Genomic DNA, 25,942 nt, shown 5'->3' with positions numbered 1-25,942 from the left:
CAGCCACACCATCAACGACCGGGCTGTGCAGGTGGCCGCAATTGCTGGCCTCAGGGATCCCACTGACGTCTCCCAAGCTCCTTTAAGGAACACCTCGGCCTTCCTATCAAGCGGGTCCTTTAGGTTTCCCAAATCCTCAAATGGGAGAGAAGTTTTCTTACATGCTTTGGCCACCGCTGCATCTAATTTCGGGACCTTGTCCCATGAGGATGAAGCTTCTTCCTCAAAGGGATACCTCCTTTTAAATGCTGGTGGGAGTGATCCCTTTCTTTCAGGTTTCTTCCATTCTTTTGTAATTAGCGTCTTAATTTTATCAACTACAGGAAAGACCCTTTGGGATTTGCAATCTATGCCTTTAAACATTATGTCCTGGATGGAACATTCCGTCTGGGTCTCCTCAATGCCCATAGTGTTGTTGACGGCTTTGACTAGGTGGTTAATCCTATCCAGTGACAGACAGGCTCGGCTAGAATCCATGTCCTCTGATGATGATGATGGACGAAAATCTGAGCTTACACCACCTGTGCCTGAATCTACATCTGAAGCTGGAGATAATATCTCCTTCCTCTTTCTGGAAACCGTCTTCTGAGACCTAATGGAATCTCTGACCTCCTGTCTAACAAAATCCCTAAGAGTAGACGTAAGGTCAGGGGCCTCCTCCTCAATTAACCGTTGTATGCAGATGCTGCACAACTTCTTTTTATGCCCATCTGGAAGTGGTTCAGTACATATGGCCTCATTCCAATGTTTAAATCCATCCCCCTGGGTACCACCCCCAGATGGGGTTCAGCAGGGCTTCCTCCAGGTGTCGCTAATCGGTATTAACACCGATAGGCTCCGTCCACTGTGAGCCGTGCCCCCCGCTGAGCGCCGGACTCCCTGCGGCCAAAATCCCCCCACCGCCCCTGGGCGACGCCATTAGCCGGGAAAAGAGCGCTACCGCGCATGCGCGGCCGCGTCATCACCCCGCGCCGCTCGCCGCGTCATCCGGACACGCCCCTTCCGGTCACAGCTGCGGCGCTGAGGGCAGACGCGCCGAACAGGGCCGGCAGCGTCCCCCGGCCAAGACGGACCACAGCGGTAGCGGCGGACAGACCCCAGAGGCTCCGCAGACATGGTTCTACGGCCTACTTACCAGGTAACGCGGACACCCAAGAAGCTAACCCCTTCCCTTGGGTTGCTTCCTCCTGCTGCCACCGACACCAACAGTCCCCCTGCCGTGTGGTGCTACCAACCTCCTGACCAGGCCGAGGCAGGGGACCCCCGCTACCTGTATCGGCCCGACAGGAGTGGGATAGCTTCTTTTCTTCAACCTTCTTCCGAAAGGTCTGTCTGAAGAGGTTCCGCTGTCAGGGACAGGAAACCAACTGGCGGGGGAGTGAGGTGCCGCCCTTTTTATGTCTGAGGTTTCCTGTCCCTGAAGGGCGGATCCCCTCTCTCGTTGTGCTGTCATGGCGACTGAATAAAAACATGATTTTCATGCAAGACAATGCTCCATCACATGCCTCCAACTACTTCACAATGTGGCTGGCCAGTAAAGGTCTCAAAGAAGAAAAAATAATGACATGGCCCCCTTGTTCACCTGATCTGAACCCCATAGAGAACCTGTGGTCCCTCATAAAATCTGAGATCTACAGGTAGGGAAAACAGTCCACCTCTCAGAACAGTGTCTGGGAGGCTGTGGTGACTGCTACACGCAATGTTGGTCGTAAACAGATCAAGCAACTGACAGAATCTATGGATGGAAGGCTGTTGAGTGTCATCATAAAGAAAGGTGGGTATATTGATCACTAATTCTTGGGGGTTTTGTTTTTGCATGCCAGAAATGTTTATTTCTAAATTTTGTGCAGTGATATTGGTTTACCTGGTGAAAATAAACAAGTGAGATGGGAATATATTTGGTTTTTATTAAGTTGCCTAATAATTCTGCACAGTAATTGTTACCTGCACAAACAGATATCCTCCCAAGATAGCCAAATCTAAAAAAAAAAAAACACAACTTCTAAAAATATTAAGCTTTGATATTTATGAGTCTTTTGGGTTGATTGAGAACATAGTTGTTGATCTATAATAAAAATAATCCTTGCCTAATAATTCTGCACACAGTGCATAAACTGTCGTAAAGGCCAATATTTTCTATCACAGAGTTTCAACAAGAAATACACTTTTAAATAGAACTATTTATAATAGTGCAGAGCTGACGTGTGTTAAATTTAGATTTTAAGCATTTGGAAGAGGCAATGGAGACTTTTCTTTAACCCCTTTACCCGGTCATTAACGTGCAATTCTGACCACTGTCCCTTTATGAGGTTATAACTCAAGAATGCTTCAACGGATCCCGGTGATTCTGACAATGTTTTCTCGTGACAGATTGCACTTTATGATAGAGGTAAAATTTCTTTGATATTACTTGCGTGTATTTGTGAAAAAAGGAGATTTTTGTGTACTCGCCGTAAAATCTCTTTCGCTTAGCCTCTAATTGGGGGACACAGGACCATGGGTGCTATGCTGCTGTCCACTAGGAGGCGACACTATACATAATCTGAAAAAGATTAACCGTGGCTCCTCCTCTGCAGTATACACCCCTGGACGGCGTCAGCCTTCTCCAGTTTTGTGCAAAAGCAGTAGGAGGAACGTGACATGAATAACAACCATGCCTATAAGAAGGCAACTATGTGCGAGCTCAAGCAAACAATATGAGAACTCGACAGTAACAACATCCCGGAAGGGCAACAGGGTGGGAGCTGTGTCCCCCAATTAGAGGCTAATAGAAAGATTTTACGGTGAGTACACAAAAATCTCCTTTACTCTGTCGCCTCATTGGGGGATACAGGACCATGGGACGTCTCAAAGCAGTCCCTGGGTGGGAAGCAATGGACGAATATTCTGCAGACCGGCCGCTACACTTGGGGCACCGCCGCCTGCAGAACACATCTACCCAGGCTCATGTCTGCTGAGGACTGGGTATGAACCCTGTAGTGTTTAGTAAACATGTGTAGGCTAGTCCAAGTGGCCGCCTTACACACTTGTTCCGAAGCCTGGTGCCGAATGGCCCAGGAGGCCCCTACCGCCCGTGTAGAGTGTGCCGTAATACCGGATGGAAGAGGAGAATTCTTAAGGCGGTAGGTGTCTTGTATGGTGGATTTGATCCACATGGCAAGGGTAAGTTTGGAAGCTGGCAGACCCTTGCGGCCGCCTTCCGGAAGAAGGAAAAAGAGTCAGACCTCCGGAAGGACGCAGTCCTAGACAATATATACGCAATGCTCTGACAAGGTCAAGCTTATGCAGAGCCTTCTCCACTCTATGAACCAGAACAAGGGATGGCAGTGAAATTTCCTCACTGAGGTGGAAGTGGGACACAACCTTCGGAAGGAAGGATGGGACCCTACGGAGAACTACCTTGTCCTGGTGAAAAACCAGGAAGGGCCGTCTGCAGGAGAGTGCTGTCAGTTCAGACACCTTGCATAGCGAGGTGATTGCCACCAGGAAAACCACCTTCTGGGATAGAAGGCGGAGCGGGACCTCCTTAAGGGGCTCGAAGGGTGGTTCCTGCAATGCTGTCAGGACCAGGTTGAGGTCCCACGTTTCTAGTGGTCGTCTGTAGGGGGGAACCAATTGGGAAACCCCCTGAAGAAAAGTCCTTACTTGCGGCTTGGTAGCAATGCGCCTTTGAAAAAGCACTGAGAGGGCTGACACCTGGCTCTTAAGAGAGCCCAGGGACAGCCTGGCCTCCAGACCCGATTGGAGAAAACCAAGTACTTTGGGTAAGGAATAAAGGAGTGGAGTCTGGCGACGAGATTCGCACCAGGTAAAGAAAGCTTTCCAGGTACGGTAATAGATCTTGGCAGAGGCTGGCTTCCGTGCCCTGATCATGGTTCCAATGATGTCTGGCGAGAGCCCTGCCTGGGTTAGAACCCAGGTCTCAAGGGCCACGCCGTCAAATTGAGAGCCCCTGAGTTCTGGTGGTAGAACGGGCCTTGTGACAGAAGATCGGGGCGGTCAGGGAGACGCCAGGGGGCGTCTGCTGTAAGTTGTACGATGTCGGCGTACCATGTACGTCTGGGCCAGTCCGGTGCGATGAGGATGGTTGGAACTCCTTCTTGCTTGATTTTCCTCACCACCCTGGATATCAGGGGGAGAGGTGGAAAAATGTACAGAAGCTGGAACTGGGTCCAGTCCTGAACCAGAGCGTCTGCTCCTAGCGACTGCGGATCGTGTGTTCTGGCCATGAAGTTGGAGACCTTGGCATTGAAGTGGGATGCCATTAGGTCTACATCCGGGGTCCCCCAGCGATGGCAAATCTGGCGAAAAATTTCATGATGGAGAGACCACTCTTCCAAGTCTAATTCTTGTCGGCTGAGGAAGTCTGCTTCCCAGTTGTCCACACCTGGAATGTGGATCGCTGAGAGAACCGACCCTGTGTCCTCTGCCCAGTGGAGGATATGTGACACCTCTCACATCACCTGGGTACTGCGGGTCCCCCCTTGGTGATTCACATATGCCACAGCCGTGGCATTGTCCGACTGTATTCTGATGTGAGAGGCTGCCACTAAGTGATGAAAGGCTCTCAATGCCAGGAGGATGGCACGAATTTCCAGGATGTTGATGGGCATGGTCGCTTCCACTGGGGACCACTTGCCCTGTGGTGTAGGTGCACTGCACCCCAACCAGTCAGGCTCGCATCGGTGGTCAGAACCTTTACAGAAGGCGGAATTAAATGTGAGCTGCTTTTTCACTTCCTGGTGTGGCGCTGTCCTCTTTTTCATTTATATTTGGATTCTCTTTCTGGGATGGACCCCCTGGTGAGGACGTGCGCCCTGATGTCCATAGAGACGGTACTGTTGTAGGGTGCGGCCAGACGAAATCTTTTTGGATACTAGAACCTTTACATTGACCTGTGAGAAAGGATTTCCCTTTTGCTAGCGAGGTTGGCTTGAGCTACCAGTGCAGGGACCTCTTGGTTGACGACGTTAGCCGGAACTCCCTGTCGAGAGAGAAAGGGTTTTTGTCCCAGGACTGGAGGATGGCTAGTTGGAGAGGCCTGAGGTGAAACTGGGCAAATGGGACGGCTTCTATTGCTGCCCCCATCCTGCCGAGGACTCATGGCAAACCGGAGAGATCGAGGGGGTTTGCGGAGGGTGCGAACTCCTAGGCAAAGAGCCAGTGCCTTGTCCTTGGGAAGGAGCACTAGACCCCTGGAGGTGTTAAATAGCATTCCCAGGAAGGTCAGAGACTGACTCGGGGTTGGTGATGACTTTTGTAAATTGACTAACCAGCCCATGCGACTCAGTGTTGATTGTAATTGAGACGTTGAGCTCGCAGTCCTTGAAGGTGGGAGCCTTGACGAGTAGATCGTCCAAGTATGGAACGACTACTATGCCTCTGGAATGCAGGACGTCCATGGTGGCTGCCATGACTTTGGTAAACACTCTGGGAGCCGTGGCGAGTCCTAACGGGAGGGCCAGGAACTGGTAGTGGTCCTGGTCGATTGCGAACCTGAGAAACCTCTGATGGGCAGGTGCAATCGGTATATGCAGGTATGCGTCTTGTATGTCTATGGAGGCAATGATGGACCGAAGAGACTCCATGCGGAAGTGACGGACCCATACATATTTGTTGAGTTGTTTTAGGTCCAATATGGGCGGCACACTTGGGGGACTACGAATATATTGTAGTTGAACCCTCCGAAGCGCTCGGCCGTGGGGACCAGTACTATGACTCCTGCTTGAAGAAGCGAGGAGACCGCTTGTCGGAAGGAAGGCACGAGCCTTGGCCGGTGGTTTTGGGAGGACAGAAAGGAAGAATCGGTCCGGTGGGTTGGAGGTGAACTCTATCTTGTATCCGGAAGACACCAGTTCCCTGACCCACCTGTCTTCTGTAATAGGCAGCTAGACTTGATGAAAGAGCAAAAGTCGGCCGCCAACGGGTGTGGTGTCTTCCGGAGTCCGTGAGTCATGATGAGGACAAAGTCTGAGGTTTTCCTCCTCTGGGCTTAGACTGGGCTGCTTTTCACTGCCAGGTCTTGTCCGACCTTTGCGTCGACCGTGAGTGGTCTCTGCGTGGGGAACGGTTACGATTTTGTGCTGGACGCGAGACGGACCAGCCCGAAGAATTCCGAAAGGATCGGAATCGAGTTTGGTTACGTTTCTTGTAAGTGCGTTTAGGTTTCAGTTGGAGAAGAGAGGTGGCGTTGGATATCATCGTGTCCAACTGTTCACCAAAAAGTCGACCACTGAGGTAGGGGAGGTGCGTGAGGGACTTCTTTGAGGCTGCGTCTGCTTTCCATTCCCGCAGCCAGAGGATACGCCAAATTGTGATGGCATTTGATGCTATCCCCGCTACACCGCTTGCTGAATCCAGAGCTGCATGAAGCATGTAATCTGCTACGACTGCCATTTGAACGGCTTGGTCCGACAGCTCAGGAGCGGATGCTTGGAGGCCAGCTTGTAAATTTTTGGACCAGGCCAGAATGGCCTTGGCAGCCCAAACTGAAGCGAACACAGGAGCCAGGGATGCCCCTGCAGCCTCGAAAATTGAACGAGCCATGCATTCTACCTGCCGGTCTGCTGCATCCCTGAGGGTTGAGCTGTCTGGCAGTGAAAGAAGGGTCTGTGCTGCTAGTCTAGAGACTGGGGGATCCACTTCGGGTGGGTCTGTCCATTCCTTGGTATCCTTCTGTGGGAAGGGGTACCTAGCCTCCAAATATTTGCGATTAGCGAATTTTTTCCTCAGGCTGTGAAAGCCGTTTAAGGATTGCCTTAAACTCTGGGTGGTTAGAGAAAGCCTTAGGTGGCTTCAGAGGTCCTTCAAAGGAAATCTTGTGTTCTGGGGCCTCTGGTGGCGGATCAGAAATGTCCAGCACTCGATGGATGGAAGAGATTAAGCCCTCAACTAGCGCTGTATTGCAATGAGGGATGGAGATCAGGGCCCCCTCAGTTTCCTTGTCTGAGTCGGAGTCACAGATGCCTTCCGAATCCAGTGTATCACTGAGGCGTCCCCTGCTGGGTGAGCTGGGGCGGTGGCCTTCTCTGGTCGGGGATTGCAGAGATCTGCATTGTCTGTCCCTGGAAGGGGACGGTCTAGATGACCTAGAACTACGGTGTCTTTCCCTAGAAGGGGATGACCGTGTGCTATGGGATGACGCAGATGGACTTAACCTATGGGTCAGCTTGCGTCCTGACCTAGACATGGATGTGCCAGGGTCGTCCTGTCCCTGAGTCAAGCTCTCCCTTTGCTGGGTAGCGGTCATAGCCGAGGCATGACTCTGCAGAGCCTGAAGCAATGTGGAGGTTAGGTTATCTATAGGTTATTTATAGACTGCGTCATAGATTGCGACATCTGAGTGACCCATTCCGGCGTGGCATTAGACACTGAGGCATTAGCAGGGGCCTCTTGGGGCTCCGACCCAGTAGTCTGAGTGCAGCCCTGTTAGTGCGGGTACATGTTGCCGCTGGGAAGAGCTGTCCCGCAGGCTGTGCAAAGTGCATAATAGCAGTCCTGCCTGGTTCTCTTGGACCTTGAGCTCGGCATAGTGCACAGAGTGCAAAAGGGCTGGCTATGCAGAGGAGCCTTATAGGGAATATGGATTCACAGCCAAGTAAAACAACCCAGCTGTGATCTTACCCCACCAGTTTGCTCCTAGGTCCAGCGCCGAAGAGCCACAGTCCTGTGCCTCCCGGAGACTGGCTGGTCTGGTCCTGCTGACAGGGAGATGCAGGGTTAATCCTTGCTGCAGTCCGAGAGGAGAAGAGCAGGGAGAGAAGGGGGCAGAGAGTGAGGAAAAAGGCGGCAAAGCTGTGTAAAAGCGCGCCCTTTCTGTCTCGATCCACCCCCTCTGTGACACTGTAGAGTCATATTTGTCAGGAGGCTGCAGCTTCAGCTAGGCCGAAGTTGGGGCCTAAATTAGATGCATGATGCCCAGAAAGGCTCCAGGCCGGCGCTTAAGTCCGGGAGGGGGTCGGATCTGAACCGAAACCCCCCCGGATTTGAAGGCAGGATAGCGGTGGGGCTATAAGCGGAAGGGGGGCCCTGTAAGGGGTCCCCCTGAGGCAGTATAGAGCTGGTGCTGCCGCAGATACAGGGTCGCAGGGAGCCCTGTGTCTATTGTGCCATGCCTGCCTGCACTCCCCCCGTCCCCGACAGGAGCCCGCAGCTGTGCTGGGGTCCCTGGATGCAGGCGCAGTGCTGGCCCAGTGCTGGCCCATTGCTGGGAGCTGCAGAGTGCTGCCTGTACAGGCCCTACCTGAGGCGTCTCAACCTAATGCCCCCAGAGGGGGAATAGGGAGGGTGCTGCTTTCACCTTCAGGGGGTTTTATCCTCGCCTCGACCTCAACCCAAACCAAAAGGAATTGGGGAAGGAGGGGGGGTTCTCGACTTCGAACCAGCACCCGAGGGACTGGGGAAGGAGCGAGATAGGGAAGGAGCGACATAGGGAATAGCCATCTCGACTTCAACCGGGCACCCCGTAATAGGGGGCCGAGGAAGGAGCCATGCCGGGAGTCTCACAGGAGACCCACTTTTCTTCATCTGTAATCCGTCGGAAAAAAATAGAGTAAAAAAAAAAAAAATCTTAGGTGTGCCTCCTATGCGACACTAAGCAAAAACTGGAGAAGGCTGACGCCGTCCAGGGGTGTATACTGCAGGGGAGGAGCCACGGTTAATCTTTTTCAGATTATGCATAATGTCGCCTCCTAGTGGACAGCAGCATAACAGTCCTGTGTCCCCCAATGAGGCGACAGAGTAAAATGGAAATTCGGCGAAAATTTCGCATTTTTCCAACTTTGAATTTTCATACCCTTAAATCACAGAGATATGTTACACAAAATACTTAAAAACTAACTGTGATGGTGGTATATGTTATGTGGGTATCATTTTGTGTATATTTGCATTTTACTGATTATCATGGTGTTCTTTGTAGGATGAGTCATTTGCCTATTGATCAACTGTCAGTGAATAATGTTGTTTGCTAATATGCTAATAACATATTGAACTAGCTTGTTGAAACAATGAGCCCCTGAGACCCACCCCCATAACCTGTGAATGAGGAGGGGGACTTGTAAATATCAGGTAGGTGACACACAGTCAGTCCTGTGTGGAACCATGATGTGAAGACAGCGCCTGAGAGAGAAAGAAGCCAATATGGACTGTTATCCTTTGCTGGATTGTTGGACTCATCTCCCAGGGCCTTTGTCTTCTTACTGAACTGCATTCGAATTCTGGACTATTTTATCCTTTGTGTGGTGGATTATATATGGGCCTTTCGTATTTTTGCCTAAATAATTGTCTTGGAATTGTTTACTATACTCTAGCTCCATTGATTGTGTGATACCTGAGAAGGACCCCGTGACACTAACATTTCCCACATGTCTACTTTACATAAGCACAATTTTGGAAACAAATTTTCTTTTCTGTCGGAGTTATAAGGGTTAAAATTTCACCAGCGATTTCTCATTTTTACTACACATTTTATTTATTTTATTTTTTTTTTTTTTTAGAGACCACACCACATTTGAAGTCACTTTGAGGGGTCTATATGATAGAAAATATCAAAAAGTGACACCATTCTAAAAAACTGCACCCCTCAAGGTGCTCAAACCCATATTTAAGAAGTTTATTAACCCTTCAGGTTCTTCATAGGAATTTTTGGAAGGTTTAAAAAAAAACAAAAAAAAAAAAAAACGAACATTTAACTTTTTTTTCTTTACAAAAAAATTACAGTGTATACTCGAGTATAAACCGACCCCCCTAATTTTGCCACAAAAAAAACTGGGAAAACTTAATGACTCGAGTATAAGCCTAGGGTGGGAAATGCAGCAGCTACCGGTAAATTTTAAAAATAAAAATAGATACCAATAAAAGTAAAAGTAATTGAGACATCAGTAGTTTGAGTGCTTTTTAATATCCATATTGAATCTGGAGCCCCATATAATGCTCCATACAGTTCATGATGGCCCCATAAGATGCTCCATACAAAATACGCCCCATTTAATGCTCCATACAGTTTATGATGGGCTCCATAAGATGCACCATATTAAAATATGCCCCATACAATGCTGCACAAATGCTGATTATGGCCCCATAAGATGCTCTATAGACACATTTGCCCCGTATAATGCTCCACAAATGCGGATTATGGCCCCATAAGATGCTCCATACAGATAATTGCCCCATATAATGCTGCACATGGTCCCATAAGATGCTCAATACAGATGTTTGCCCCATATGCTGTTGCTGCGATTGGAAAAAATAAAAAAATTACATACTCACTAGGGTTGAGCGACTTTTCCTTTTTTGAGGTCGAGTCGGGTTTCGCGAATCCCGACTTTCTCAAAAGTCGAGTCGAGTGAAATCGGCCGATTATCTTGAAAAGTCGGGGTCGGGGAATCGGCCGAAACACGAAACCCAATGCAAGTCAATGGGAAATATCTATACATTTATATTTACTTCAGCGCGATACAGCAGAAAAGCCGGTAATTCAATTGCTGGCTTTTCATTTCTCCTTCCTAAACCCGACATGATATGAGACATGGTTTACATACAGTAAACCATGTCATATTCCCATTTTTTTGCATATTCCACACTACTAATGTTAGTAGTGTGTATGTGTAAAATTTGGGCGCTGTAGCTATTAAATTTAAGGGTTAAATGGCGGAAAAAATTGGCGTGGGCTCCCGCGCAATTTTCTCCGCCAGAGGGGTAAAGCCAGTGACTGAGGGCAGATATTAATAGCCTAGAGAGGGTCCACGGTTATTGGCCCCCCCTGGCTAAAAACATCTGCCCCCAGCCACCCCAGAAAAGGCACATCTGGAAGATGCGCCTATTCTGGCACTTGGCCACTCTCTTCCCACTCCCGTGTAGCGGTGGGATATGGGGTAATGAAGGGTTAATGTCACCTTGCTATTGTAAGGTGACATTAAGCCAGATTAATAATGGAGAGGCGTCACCTATCCATTATTAATCCAATTGTATGAAATGGTTAAAAAAAAACACAATATTGCAAAGTATTTTAATGAAATAAAGACACAGGTTGTTGTAATATTTTATTGCACTCTCAATCCACCTGAAGATCCTCGACATGTAACAAATTAAAAATAATAAGCCAACAATATCTCATACCTTCCGTCGATATGTCCCACGATGTAAATCCATCTGAAGGGGTTAAAATATATTACAGGCAGGAGCTCTGCTATAATGCAGCTGTGCTCGTGCCTGTAAAACCCTGGGGAATGAAGGTAATGTAGGTCAATGACCTGTAGTTACCTTCATTCGCAGTGATGCGCTCTCTGCTGGACGTCCTCATATGAACTCGAGCCTGGGAACTTTTCTGAATATTTTCCCACGCTAGAGGTCATATGAGGACAACCAGCAGAGGGCGCATCACCGTGAATGAAGGTAACTACAGGTCATTGACCTAGTTTCCATTCATTCCCCGGGGTTTTACAGCCACGAGCACAGCTGCAATAGCAGAGCTCCTGGGTGTAAAATTATTTAACCCCTTCAGATGGATTTACAGCGTGGGACCTGACAGATCATCGGAAGGTATGGGATATTGTTGTTTTTTTATTTTTCCTTTGGTGCAGAGCGAGGGTCTTCAGGTGGATTAAGAGTCTAATAAATTATTACAACAACCTGTGTCTTTATTTCATTAAAAGACTTTGTAATAATGTGTGTGTTTTTTAACCATTTCATACAATTGGATTAATAATGGATAGGTGTCATAATTGATGCCTCTCCATTATTAATCTGACTTAATGTCACCTTACAATAGGAAGGTGACATTAACCCTTCATTTCCCCATATCCCACCGCTACACAGAAATGGGAAGAGAGTGGCCAAGTGCCAGAATAGGCGCATCTTCCAGATGTGCCTTTTCTGGGGTGGCTGGGGGCAGATGTTTTTAGCCAGGGAGGGGCCAATAACCATGGACCCTCTCCGGGCTATTAAAATCTGCCCTCAGTCACTGGCTTTACCACTCTGGCAGAGAAAATTGCGCGGGAGCCCATGCCAATTTTTTCCGCAATTTAACCCTTAAATTTAATAGCTACAGCACCCAAATTTTGCACACACACACACACACACTAATAACAGTAGTGTGGAATATGCGAAAAAAATGGGGATATGACATGGTTTACTGTATGTAAACCATGTCTCATATCATGCCGGGTTTAGGAAGGAGAAATGAAAAGACGGCAATTGAATTACCGGCTTTTCTGCTATATCGCGCTGAAATTATATATTTAAAAATTGGAACAGCATCTACAAAGTACCTGATAAAGTGCAAAGCTTCCCCAGTCAGTAGTCCAATGACTTCCAGCAATATGAAGAAAAAACGGAGCAGCACCAAGAATATAGAAAAAAGTGGACTTTATTGCCTGGATGGCGTGGCGACGTTTCGGATACCAGATCCTTTTTCAAGCCTTGAAAAAGGATCTGGTATCCGAAACGTCGCCACGCCATCCAGGCAATAAAGTCCACTTTTTTCTATATTCTTGGTGCTGCTCCGTTTTTTCTATATATATATATATATATATATATATATATATATATATATATATATATATATATATATATATATATATATATATATATATATATATATATATATATATATATACACACACACACATATATACACATATATACACATATATACACATATATCTCAATTACATATATATAAAAAACGAAACCCGACTTTGGAGCGAAAATCGCCAACCTCCAACCCGATCGGGTTTCATGAAACCCGACTGCCAAAAGTCGGCGACTTTGCCAAAAGTCGGCGACTTTTGAAATTGGCCGATCCGTTTCGCTCAACCCTAATACTCACCTCTCAGGCGTCCGGCACTTGCTCTATTCACCTGTCCCCTTCCAGTGCAGAGCGCCGCTGTATCTTCCCCGTCCTCCGCACTGACTGATCAGGCAGGGGGCGGCGCTCACACTAATCGCGCCCTCTGACCTGAGCATCACTGCAGAGGACGGGGAAGACGAAGCGGCGCCGATGGTGGAACTGGGAGCAGGTGAATATTGCGCACTGCGCTATACTCACCTGCTCCTGGCGCGGTCCCTGCACGTCTGTTCCCCTGCGCCGGCAGCTTCTTCCTGTAGTGAACGGTCACATGGTACTGCTCATTACAGTAATGAATATGCGGCTCCACCCCTATGGGAGTGGAGTCGGGTCCATATTCATTACTGTAATGAGCGGTACCATGTGAGCGCTCACTATAGGAAGAAGCTGCGGCACCGGGGAACCAGGGACGTGCAAGGACCGTGCCAGGAGCAGGTGAGAATTATTACACAGCTGCCGCTATCCCTCCCCTGCCGACTCCTGGGTAGGACTCGAGTATAAGCCGAGAGGAGCAATTTCAGCCTAAAAAAAAAAAAAAAAAAAAAAAAAAATGGGCTGAAATTCTCGGCTTATACTTGAGTATATACGGTAATTCAGATCCAATTTGTTTAATTTTCCCAAGGGTAACAGGAGAAATTGGACAGCAAAAGTTGTTGTCCAATTTGTCCTGACTACGCCGATACCCCATATGTGAGGGTAAACCACTGTTTGAGTGCACGGCACAGCTCGGAAGGGAAAGAGCCGTTTTACTATTTCAACGCAGAATTGGCTCGAATTGAGATCAGACGCTATGTCGCGTTTGGAGAGCCCCTGATGTGCCTAAACAGTGGAAACCCCCCACAAGTGACCCCATTTTGGAAACTAGACCACCTAAGAAACTTATCTACATGTGTTGTGAGAAATTTGAACCCTCAATTGTTTCACTAAAGTTTATAGCGCAGAGCCGTGAAAATAAAAAAAAATAATTTTTCCCCACAAAAATAATTTTTTTAGCCCCCAGTTATGTATTTTCCCAAGGGTAACAGGAGAAATTGGACCCCAAAAATTGTTGTCCAATTTCTCCTGAGTACGCCGATACCCCATATGTGGGGGAAGCTACTGTTTGGGCACACGTCGGGGCTCGGAAGGGAAGAAGTGGCGTTTTGGAATGCAGACTTTGATGGAATGGTCTGCGGGCGTCACATTACGTTTGCAGAGCCTATGATGTACCTAAACAGTGGAAACCCCCAAATTCTAACTCCAACCCTAACCCCAACCACACCCCTAAACCCCAACCCCAACACACCCCTAACCCTAATATCAACCCTAACCATAACCCTAACACACCCCTAACCCAACCGTAAACGTAATCCAAACCCTAACGAGAAAATGGATATAAGTACATTTTTTTTATTTTATTATTTTTCCCCTAACTAAGGAGGTGATAAAGGGGGTTTTTGTTTACTATTTATAGTGGGTTTTTACAGCGGGTTTTTATATTTGGCAGCTGTCACACACTAAAAGACGCTTTTTATTGCAAAAAAATAGTTTTTGCGTCACCACATTTTGAGAGCTATAATTTTTCCATATTTTGGTCCACAGAGTCATGTGATGTCTTGTTTTTTGCTGAAGAATTGAGTTGACGTTTTTATTACTACCATGTTCGGGCACATGAAATTTTTTGATCGTTTTTTATTCCGATTTTTGTTAGGCAGAATGACCAAAAACCAGCTATTCATGAATTTCTTTTGTGGGAGGCGTTTATACCATTCCACTTTTGGTAAAATTGGCAACACAGTTTTATTCTTCGGGTCAGTACGATTACAGCGATACCTCATTTATATCATTTTTTGTGTTTTGGCGCTTTTTATAAAAACTATTTTATATAAAAGTAGTTGTTTTTGCATCGCTTTATTCTGAGAGCTATAACTTATTTTTTTAGCTGATGGCGGCTCGTTTTTTTGCAGGACAAGATGATGTTTTCAGCTGTGTTTGTTTGATCGCAGTGTTCCGGGGGTTAATGTGCCAGGAGCGGTCCGTGACCGCTCCTGGCACATAGTGCCGGATGTCAGCTGTGATAATCAGCTGAGACCCGGATGCGATCCCCCGTGAGCTTGGTTGATCGCATATGACGTACTATCCCGTCGATGGTCATACGGGCCCAGGTCACCTCGACAGGATAGTACGTCTAATGTCAGAAAGAGGTTAAGGACTACCACGGAGTAAAAGACTCATAACTGACAGGGCGATCCCACCACAATCAAACTATCATACAGATGAACATTTAAAGAAAATACATATTTTTTTATTCTAATACATCCCTAACAATAATGTATGTATGAGGGGAGAGCTCCAACACTTAACCAGAGTTGCATTCATTTATGGTGGACCATTGGAGCCACTATGACTCCTGACCAGAAGAGTAGAGAAAGTATTAGTGGCCCCATTTTAGGAGAGATTGTGTAGTAATCTGAATTCCTCTTCAGATTTTAATGACGTGGAGTGAATCCATGAAACCAGGGCTTGAACCATGGTAACATAGTTATTAAGGTTGAAGGAAGACTGAGTCCATCTAGTTCAACCCATAAAACCATGCCAACACATCTCCTGCATGGGTGAATAAATGTATATTACAGCCATCAGACAAACACAGCTTAGAGATATATCATGGCACAGGAGTAATGGTTTTTATTTAGTTTATCACAATCCTTCTTGAAGTTAGTTGGTTTTAAAAGAAATTGAGAAGTCAGGATAAAGGGAAACTCTGCTGTTATTGTACAGAAATTCACACTTGGCCTCACTGCACATTTAATGCTGTTGAATATAAAAGTGAAGTTTGGCCAGAAAGACTGGACCAGGTCTTGTAGGGACCACATGAGCACATTCAGCAGCTCAGAAGGGAGAGAAGGGAGATTCATCCATTAAGATATCAGGGTTCTAGGAAGCCAACAGCATCATTACCCTCCACTTTCTCTTACAGGCCTATTACAATCATTTTCGTCAAGTGATTTTCTAAGGCTGCCGTCACACTAGCAGTATTTGGTCAGTATTTTACATCAATATTTGTAAGCCAAAACCAGGAGTGGGTGATAAATACAGAAGTGGTGCATATGTTTCTATTATACTTTTCCTCTGATTGTTCCACTCCTGGTTTTGGCTTACAAATACTGATGTAAAATACTGACCAAATACTGCTAGTGTGACGGCAGCCTGACTTGTCAAAACTTTCTACATACGCAGTTTGACTTTGTAGTTTACAGATCTGGGCAGATAAGTCGGCGTCTCCTAAACCAAGGGGGAGGTGGATCCTCCAGGCTATACGTTCTATAGAAAATGGTTTTTAATGCCCAAAGTGATTTGAACAGTTTTGGGTGGAGGACAATGTTATGGTGTAGAGGCAAAATGGTGATCATGGTAATATGGCCGGACTTCACCACCGATAAAGCAGCCACAGCCGGTGACTGAGAAGAATCTGTGAATTCTCTGCATTTAGTAATTTTTACTCACCTGGATAGTCATATGTAGGAATCTCCTCTTTACACCGCTCATCACCCCTCACATATGTCTCTGTAGTATTAATATGGGTCAGATCTTCACCCTGAAACAAATATTGTAAAAGTCACAGACAGATGGAGAAGTCACATCTATGATCAGCTCTAATCCTGCCATCTCCACCATTCTCATTACTCAAGTATAAAACATATAATACTGGTGGATAAAACAAGACCGAGCATGAAACCTTCACAGCCGTCTACACATCATAGGGGAGATCTTATGACACCATCTCTCCATCTACCTGATGATCCCGAGGAACATTGGGATCTTCTTGATTCCAGTCCTGTGGAAGAAGAGGACGGGGACATCTCTCTGGTGTTGTCCTCTTACTGGATAGATCTGGAGGAAACACACACAGGGACTGAATTCATTCTTTACATACAGATAATTATAGACCTTGTGTATTACTGTCTATTACCTGGTGATGTGAGGGGATGGGGAACCTCCATCATGACGTCCATGTACAGATCTTTGTGTCCTTCTAAATACTCCCACTCCTCCATGGAGAAATAGATGGCGACATCCTGACACCTTATAGGAACCTGACACATACAATAATATTGTCATCCCCCGATCCCTTCATAGCATTATTGTATAATGTCCCAGCAGTGTCACCTCTCCAGTCAGCAGCTCAATCATCTTGTAGGTGAGTTCTAGGATCTTCTGGTCATTGATGTCCTCATGTATCAGGGGGTGAGGTGGAGGCTTTGTGATTGGGTTCAGGGGTCTTCTGCATTCCTCAGACACAGGGTCCTGACAGCGTTCACTAGTGGTCTTCTTCACTACTGTGTAATCCTGGTTATGGAGAGACACATTAATAAATCTCACTACAGACATTTCCAGAGTCCTCACCTCTCCAGTTCTGTCCATCTGTTATTCCCATAGATAAGAATGATATAATGTGACGTCATCAGAATCTCTCACCTCTCCAGTAAGACGGAAGAGGATCTCTAGGGTGAGGTGTAATATCCTCTCCGCCATCTTGGCTCTGTCCATATCCATCCTTGATGGGTAAATTAGAAAAATTCTCTTATACAGAAGATTTTCACTGAGAGGATCCGATATTGTAGAGACCTGAATGAGAAGATGAGCCGATGTAACATCATAAAATCCTGTGTAATAATACAATTACTGGAGATAATAAGGGAAACATATGAGGAGCTTTATTATTTTACAGTATTTAGTTTCCTTCTTTACATCTACTAATAAAACCTATATATTTAGGTCACAGACAACAAGCAGTTTCTTCCTCGGAGTCGGCAGCTGAATACGTTCCTCATAGACTCATCTTCCATAACGCTAATTCTCGTCTCATTTACCGACACTGGAATCGGCATTAGCAATACTGCAGGAGATATTCATTACACGTGACAGGAGAAATAACTACTTGATGATGAGGACGACATCTTCATCTTCTACTACGGCTCTAGAAACAGATTTGTCCAGAGTCCGTCACTGACTCCATCACCACCGGCCGTCTATATGAAGGTTTCCCGTCTTCCCCGCACTGTAATCTTCTATCACGTTAGATCTCAGGTCTGATTCACACACACAAGTTTGAGGCTTTTAGAAAAGATTGTAAGAACAACAAGACAGTTGTCTCCATGTAGAGCGTTTTGATTTTTTTAGAACTTTTGCTTTGGATTCCATATAACGTATATACTCAAGTATAAGCAGAGGCACCTACTTTTGACACGAAAAACTGGGTAAGCTTATTGATTTGAGTAGAAGCCGGGTATGCGTGGCTCCCCAGTCCCTGTCCTAGTGTGCATAACTCTTCCTGTACTGAACGATCACGTGGCCCTGCTCATTAAAGAAGTTGTCCAATACAATAAATGTTTAGTTTGTTTTTTTCATAAATCTTGCTATTATGTGCCACTGAAAACATCCACTGTTTATTTTAGCAATATTACATTTTATCCTGCTGTAGCAGCACATCTTCAGTGCTGGATTCAGCTCTCATGGGATTAATCGACAACTTCCTTTCTCCTGAGTTATTGTGCTCTAATACTACAAGTTCCATGATGCATTGCACTTGCCTGTAACTCTGCACCTGGCACACCCACTCCAAAACACACCCAAACCCCTCCCTCCTCTCCCTCCAAAAAGATTTGTGATGTCATTTCTTTCCAACCTCCTCTTTTACATTTGTCCAACCCACACTCCATGACAGATAGATAGATATGGGATAGATAGATACATACAGATATATCTATATATCTATTTCCATAGATATGTCCATATCCATGTTTCTAAACCCCTTCACCCCTGGAGCTTTTTTCGTTTATCGCTCCCCTTCTTTCCAGAGCCATAATGTTTCGCTCAATGTGGTCATGTGAGGGCTTATCTTTTGCGGGACAAGTTCTACCTTTGAACGACACCATTGGTTTTACCATGTCGTGTACCAGAAAATGTGCAAAAAATTCAAAGTGCGATGAAATTGCAAAAAAAGTGCAATCCCACACTTGTTTTATGCTTGGCTTTTTTGCTAGGTTCACTAAATGCTAAGGCTGTGTGCACACGTTGCGGATTTGATTGCAGATCGCAGCGTTTTTTGCCGTACGGAATTGCATCAAATCCGCAGTGTAGTGCACAACCAATGTAAGTGTATGGGAGCCGCAGACTTGTTGTGCACATGCTGTGGAAAAGGCCGCACCGAAACGCAGCTTTTTTTTCCCGCAACATGTCACTTCTTTTGTGCCGGACAGCAGCGTTTCTGCACTCTTAGACCTTCATTGAGTCGGGCACATCCGCAGCAAAACCACAGATGTAAGAAAGATCTGCAGTTTTGCTGCGGATGTGGGTCCGAGAAACACTGCAGTTCGGGAGGGAAGTGTGTGGACGGTGACTGTGTGTGCGGGGCTGTTCGGGGAGTCTTTTGGGGTGTGTGTGCAGGCATCATCCGATGGGACTACAAGTACGCAGCATCCAATCTGCAGCTAATTCGGATGTAATCCGTATAGTGGACACGCACTCTACACTAGCCATACATCGTCGCATGGTGCACGTCGCATGTTCTGTATGTTGTATGTATGTTTTTTTTTTTTTACATTCAACACATTAGCCGGGTGATGGGACTACTACTGTCCCATCATTGGCTAATGTGTCACTCACTATCAGTGTAGCAGGCAAAGCCCGATGGGACTACAATGCCTGCACAGAGACACACACACCAGTTACCCCACCGCACAGCCCCGCAGACCCCAGCCCGCACACACCTTTGGCAGATTCACTGTGCAGACCCCCACCTCCCGCCACCACCGCACTGACCACAGCACCGGCCACCGCCGGAGCTAAAGGCCCCTTCACATTAAGCGACGCTGCAGCGATACCGACAACGATCCTGATCGCTGCAGCGTCGCTGTTTGGTCGCTGGAGAGCTGTCACACAGACAGCTCTCCAGCGACCAACGATGCCGGTAACCAGGGTAAACATCGGGTAACTAAGCGCAGGGCCGCGCTTAGTAACCCGATGTTCACCCTGGTTACCATCCTAAAAAGTAAAAAAACAAACGCTACATACTTACCTTCCGCTGTCTGTCCTCGGCGCTCTGCTTCTCTGGTCTGGCTGTGAGCGCCGGGCAGCCAGAAAGCAGAGCGGTGACGTCACCGCTCTGCTTTCCGGCTGACCGACGCTCACAGCCAGAGCAGGAGGAGAGCAGAGCACAGCGCTGGAGGACAGACGCGCCTAGTAACCCGATGTTTACCCTGGTTACCTTCCTGAAAGTAAAAAAAACAAACAGTACATACTTACCTAACGCTGTCTGTCCTCCATCGCTGTGCTCTGCACTCCACCTGTACTGTCTGTGTGAGCACAGCGGCCGGAAAGCAGAGCGGTGACGTCACCGCTCTGCTTTCCGGCTGACCGACGCTCACAGCCAGTACAGGAGGAGTGCAGAGCACAGCGCTGGAGGACAGACAGCGTTAGGTAAGCATGTACTGTTTCTTTTTTTTACTTTTAGGAAGGTAACCAGGGTAAACATCGGGTTACTAAGCGCGGCCCTGCGCTTAGTTACCCGATGTTTACCCTGGTTACCAGTGAAGACATCGCTGGATCGGTGTCACACACGCCGATCCAGCGATGTCCACGGGAGATCCAGCGACGAAATAAAGTTCTGGACTTTCCTCAGCGACCAACGATCTCCCAGCAGGGGCCTGATCGTTGGTCGCTGTCACACATAACGATTTTATTAACGATATCGTTGCTACGTCACAAAAAGCAACGATATCGTTAACAATATCGTTATGTGTGAAGGTACCTTAAGTCAGCACATGATGAGCGCGGCCGGACAACAGACCCCCAGCCCCGCCCGCCCACAGATCCCAGCACAGCCCGCCCGCCCGCACAGCCCCAAAGGCAGCCCCCAGCGCCGCCCACAGCCCAGTCACTCTTGAGTGACCGCTGACTGTGAGCCTGGGTCACGCCTGCTGCTGATGTCACGTCAATTTCAAGGGTCTAGAAATTGACGTGACGTCGGCGGAAATTAGCAGCGGCTGCAGCGTGGGGGTCACGTGACCCGGACTCAGCCACCGCCATAGCGCCACTCACAGGCGAAAACGGCAACAGAAGGTATTTAGAAAATTCATAAGGGGCCCTGGGGGGAATAACTGAAAGTAGTGGCCAACACCTTTAAGGTAATGAATATGCGCCCACACCTATGGGAGTGGAAAGATGTGCATATGCATTACCTTAATGAGCGGTGCCATGTGATTACTCAGCAGGAAGAGCTCCAGGCGCCGGCGGCAGATATGAGATGCAGTGCCAGCACAGTACTCACCTACCGGTGCGCCGTCTATGTGTGACTGGAAGCCGGCTCCTGCCTCTGTGACCCGCCACTCCCCCTCCGGCTTTCTGGGACCGTGACTTGTGTATAAACCGAGGGGGCGTTTTCAGCACACAAAAAAGTGCTAAAAACTCTGCTTATACACAAGTATATACGGTATTACATGAAAAACACCAAAAAATAAAATAGTGGATGGATGTACTGGGGGAACCAAAAAAGTGGCACTGTAAGGCATCAAGAATGGGGAAAAGGGAGAATTTATTATCATCTAGTGGTTTGGGTGGAAGCGGATTGAGTGGGGCTTCTTGTATTAGTATAATGTGTGGGGGGGAATGGAGGTAATGTGGGAACATGGTGTCTGGGGGCCAATAAAGAGGCCCCTGTACTATAAGAGTAATAACGGTTCCTCGGTTCCCACCTTTCATAGTTGGGTCGTTTGTATCTATCAGTGGAAAAGGAACAAAACCATTGTGATTCTTATAAGGAGACAATACAAACCCCCTAAATATAACATTTTATAACAACCCCACAATCTGTGACTCTTCAGGGTAAATCGCTCTCTCACCATTGGATTAGAGCTGATACTACGAAGCTAAAGGGACTAAACAGACTTTCTGTCACCTCCATAAAGGGGCACTTTACTGTGTTTGTCAGAACTGTCCGAGGATTATTAGAGGTGATAGTTTCCCCCCAATTAGAAGGGACACCTGTGGATATTGGGGTCTTTACCTGCTACAGTCCTGGTGGGATTTACTCAGTAAAGTGCTGGAATCACTTTCTCCCAAAGGGTTAAATGGCGTCTGTAACTTCAATGTCTTTCTATGAAGCTTCTTCTCTGAACTTTCGTCCTCTGTTTCCTGCCGTATTTCTATTACTCTCCGGAATCAGGAATGTATTAAGTCCCATAGAAACTGCGGAGAAAGAATCATTTCTAATTCTGTGTTTCCAGGGAATTGGCTGCGATATCCCCTGTGCAATATATTTCTAGCATTAATGCGCCAGTAATGGGGAATCTCCACATCCCTCCACCCGCAGAGCCGCACTGCACATAGAGAATAATGGAGCCTCCAGCACCGCCCTCCACCCGCAGAGCCGCACTCCACATAGAGAATAATGGAGCCTCCAGCACCGACCTCCACCCGCAGAGCTGCACTCCACATAGAGAATAATGGAGCCTCCAGCACCGACCTCCACCCGCAGAGCCGCACTCCACATAGAGAATAATGGAGCCTCCAGCACCGACCTCCACCCGCAGAGCCGCACTCCACATAGAGAATAATGGAGCCTCCAGCACCGACCTCCACCCGCAGAGCCGCACTCCACATAGAGAATAATGGAGCCTCCAGCACCGACCTCCACCCACAGAGCCACACTCCACATAGAGAATAATGGAGCCTCCAGCACCTACCTCCACCCACACTCCACATAGAGAATAATGGAGCCTCCAGCACCGACCTCCACCCACACTCCACATAGAGAATAATGGAGCCTCCAGCACCGACCTCCACCCGCAGAGCCGCACTCCACATAGAGAATAATGGGGCCTCCAGCACCTACCTCCACCCGCAGAGCCACACTCCACATAGAGAATAATGGAGCCTCCAGCACCAACCTCCACCCGCAGAGCCGCACTCCACATAGAGAATAATGGAGCCTCCAGCACCGACCTCCACCCGCAGAGCCGCACTCCACATAGAGAATAATGGAGCCTCCAGCACCGACCTCCACCCGCAGAGCCACACTCCACATAGAGAATAATGGAGCCTCCAGCACCGACCTCCACCCGCAGAGCCACACTCCACATAGAGAATAATGGAGCCTCCAGCACCGACCTCCACCCGCAGAGCCGCACTCCACATAGAGAATAATGGGGCCTCCAGCACCTACCTCCACCCGCAGAGCCGCACTCCACATAGAGAATAATGGGGCCTCCAGCACCTACCTCCACCCGCAGAGCCGCACTCCACATAGAGAATAATGGAGCCTCCAGCACCTACCTCCACCCGCAGAGCCACACTCCACATACAGAATAATGGAGCCTCCAGCACCAACCTCCACCCGCAGAGCCGCACTCCACATAGAGAATAATGGAGCCTCCAGCACCGACCTCCACCCGCAGAGCCGCACTCCACATAGAGAATAATGGAGCCTCCAGCACCGACCTCCACCCGCAGAGCCGCACTCCACATAGAGAATAATGGGGCCTCCAGCACCTACCTCCACCCGCAGAGCCGCACTCCACATAGAGAATAATGGGGCCTCCAGCACCTACCTCCACCCGCAGAGCCGCACTCCACATAGAGAATAATGGGGCCTCCAGCACTGACCTCCACCCGCAGAGCCGCACTCCACATAGAGAATAATGGAGCCTCCAGCACCGACCTCCACATAGAGAATAATGGAGCCTCCAGCACCGACCTCCACCCGCAGAGCCGCACTCCACATAGAGAATAATGGAGCCTCCAGCACCGACCTCCACCCGCAGAGCCGCACTCCACATAGAGAATAATGGAGCCTCCAGCACCGCCCTCCACCCGCAGAGCCACACTCCACATAGAGAATAATGGAGCCTCCAGCACCGACCTCCACCCGCAGAGCCGCACTCCACATAGAGAATAATGGAGCCTCCAGCACTGACCTCCACCCGCAGAGCCGCACTCCACATAGAGAATAATGGAGCCTCCAGCACAGACCTCCACCCGCAGAGCCACACTCCACATAGAGAATAATGGGGCCTCCAGCACCGACCTCCACCCACAGAGCCACACTCCACATAAAGAATAATGGGGCCTCCAGCACCTACCTCCACCCGCAGAGCCGCACTCCACATAGAGAATAGTGGAGCCTCCAGCACCGACCTCCACCCGCAGAGCCACACTCCACATAGAGAATAATGGAGCCTCCAGCACCGACCTCCACCCACAGAGCCGCATTCCACATAGAGAATAATGGAGCCTCCAGCACCGACCTCCACCCGCAGAGCCGCACTCCACATAGAGAATAATGGAGCCTCCAGCACCGACCTCCACCCGCAGAGCCGCACTCCACATAGAGAATAATGGAACCTCCAGCACCGACCTCCACCCGCAGAGCCGCACTCCACATAGAGAATAATGGAACCTCCAACACCGACCTCCACCCGCAGAGCCACACTCCACATAGAGAATAATGGAGCCTCCAGCACCGACCTCCACCCGCAGAGCCGCACTCCACATAGAGAATAATGGAGCCTCCAGCACCGACCTCCACCCGCAGAGCCGCACTCCACATAGAGAATAATGGAGCCTCCAGCACCGACCTCCACCCGCAGAGCCGCACTCCACATAGAGAATAATGGAGCCTCCAGCACCTACCTCCACCCGCAGAGCCGCACTCCACATAGAGAATAATGGAGCCTCCAGCACCGACCTCCACCCGCAGAGCCACACTCCACATAGAGAATAATGGAGCCTCCAGCACCGACCTCCACCCGCAGAGCCACACTCCACATAGAGAATAATGGAGCCTCCAGCACCGACCTCCACCCGCAGAGCCGCACTCCACATAGAGAATAATGGAGCCTCCAGCACCGACCTCCACCCACAGAGCCACACTCCACATAAAGAATAATGGGGCCTCCAGCACCTACCTCCACCCGCAGAGCCGCACTCCACATAGAGAATAGTGGAGCCTCCAGCACCGACCTCCACCCGCAGAGCCACACTCCACATAGAGAATAATGGAGCCTCCAGCACCGACCTCCACCCACAGAGCCGCACTCCACATAGAGAATAATGGAGCCTCCAGCACCGACCTCCACCCGCAGAGCCGCACTCCACATAGAGAATAATGGAGCCTCCAGCACCGACCTCCACCCGCAGAGCCGCACTCCACATAGAGAATAATGGAGCCTCCAGCACCGACCTCCACCCGCAGAGCCGCACTCCACATAGAGAATAATGGAACCTCCAGCACCGACCTCCACCCGCAGAGCCGCACTCCACATAGAGAATAATGGAACCTCCAGCACCGACCTCCACCCGCAGAGCCGCACTCCACATAGAGAATAATGGAACCTCCAGCACCGACCTCCACCCGCAGAGCCGCACTCCACATAGAGAATAATGGAGCCTCCAGCACTGACCTCCACCCGCAGAGCCGCACTCCACATAGAGAATAATGGAGCCTCCAGCACCGACCTCCACCCGCAGAGCCACACTCCACATAGAGAATAATGGAGCCTCCAGCACCGACCTCCACCCGCAGAGCCGCACTCCACATAGAGAATAATGGAGCCTCCAGCACCGACCTCCACCCGCAGAGCCGCACTCCACATAGAGAATAATGGAGCCTCCACCACCTACCTCCACCCGCAGAGCCGCACTCCACATAGAGAATAATGGAGCCTCCAGCACCGACCTCCACCCGCAGAGCCGCACTCCACATAGAGAATAATGGAGCCTCCAGCACCGACCTCCACCCGCAGAGCCGCACTCCACATAGAGAATAATGGAGCCTCCAGCACCGACCTCCACCACAGAGCCGCACTCCACAAAGAGAATAATGGAGCCTCCACCACCAACCTCCACCCACAGAGTCGCACTCCACATAGAGAATAATGGAGCCTCCAGCACCGACCTCCACCCGCAGAGCCGCACTCCACATAGAGAATAATGGAGCCTCCAGCACCTACCTCCACCCGCAGAGCCGCACTCCACATAGAGAATAATGGAGCCTCCACCACCTACCTCCACGGTAGCGTCTAGATTGGAGTTGATTTCTTGAGGGGGAGGAGTGATTCC

General features: G+C 48.7%; 1 protein-coding gene across 1 annotated transcript in view; it reads right to left on the bottom strand.

Moving 5' to 3' along the window:
* LOC138663323 (zinc finger protein 271-like) overlaps positions 1-25,941 on the bottom strand; it is a 47,719-nt gene extending 21,778 nt beyond the window's left edge. The window contains exons 1-7 of the mRNA XM_069749501.1: positions 25,889-25,941; positions 21,891-22,072; positions 17,303-17,452; positions 16,994-17,173; positions 16,797-16,920; positions 16,620-16,717; positions 16,331-16,421 (exon numbers count right to left, since the gene is read on the bottom strand). Coding sequence (XP_069605602.1) covers positions 16,331-16,421; positions 16,620-16,717; positions 16,797-16,920; positions 16,994-17,173; positions 17,303-17,380 — 571 coding nt within the window. The 5' untranslated portion in view covers positions 17,381-17,452; positions 21,891-22,072; positions 25,889-25,941. The remainder of the gene's footprint in view (positions 1-16,330; positions 16,422-16,619; positions 16,718-16,796; positions 16,921-16,993; positions 17,174-17,302; positions 17,453-21,890; positions 22,073-25,888) is intronic.
* Between the last annotated feature and the right edge of the window lies 1 nt (position 25,942).

The sequence above is a fragment of the Ranitomeya imitator genome, chromosome 2, assembly GCF_032444005.1.
Source record: "Ranitomeya imitator isolate aRanImi1 chromosome 2, aRanImi1.pri, whole genome shotgun sequence".
In the NCBI taxonomy this organism is placed as follows: domain Eukaryota; kingdom Metazoa; phylum Chordata; class Amphibia; order Anura; family Dendrobatidae; genus Ranitomeya; species Ranitomeya imitator.
Note: the sequence above shows the minus strand (reverse complement) of the source record. Positions and strands in the feature narration are given on the sequence as shown.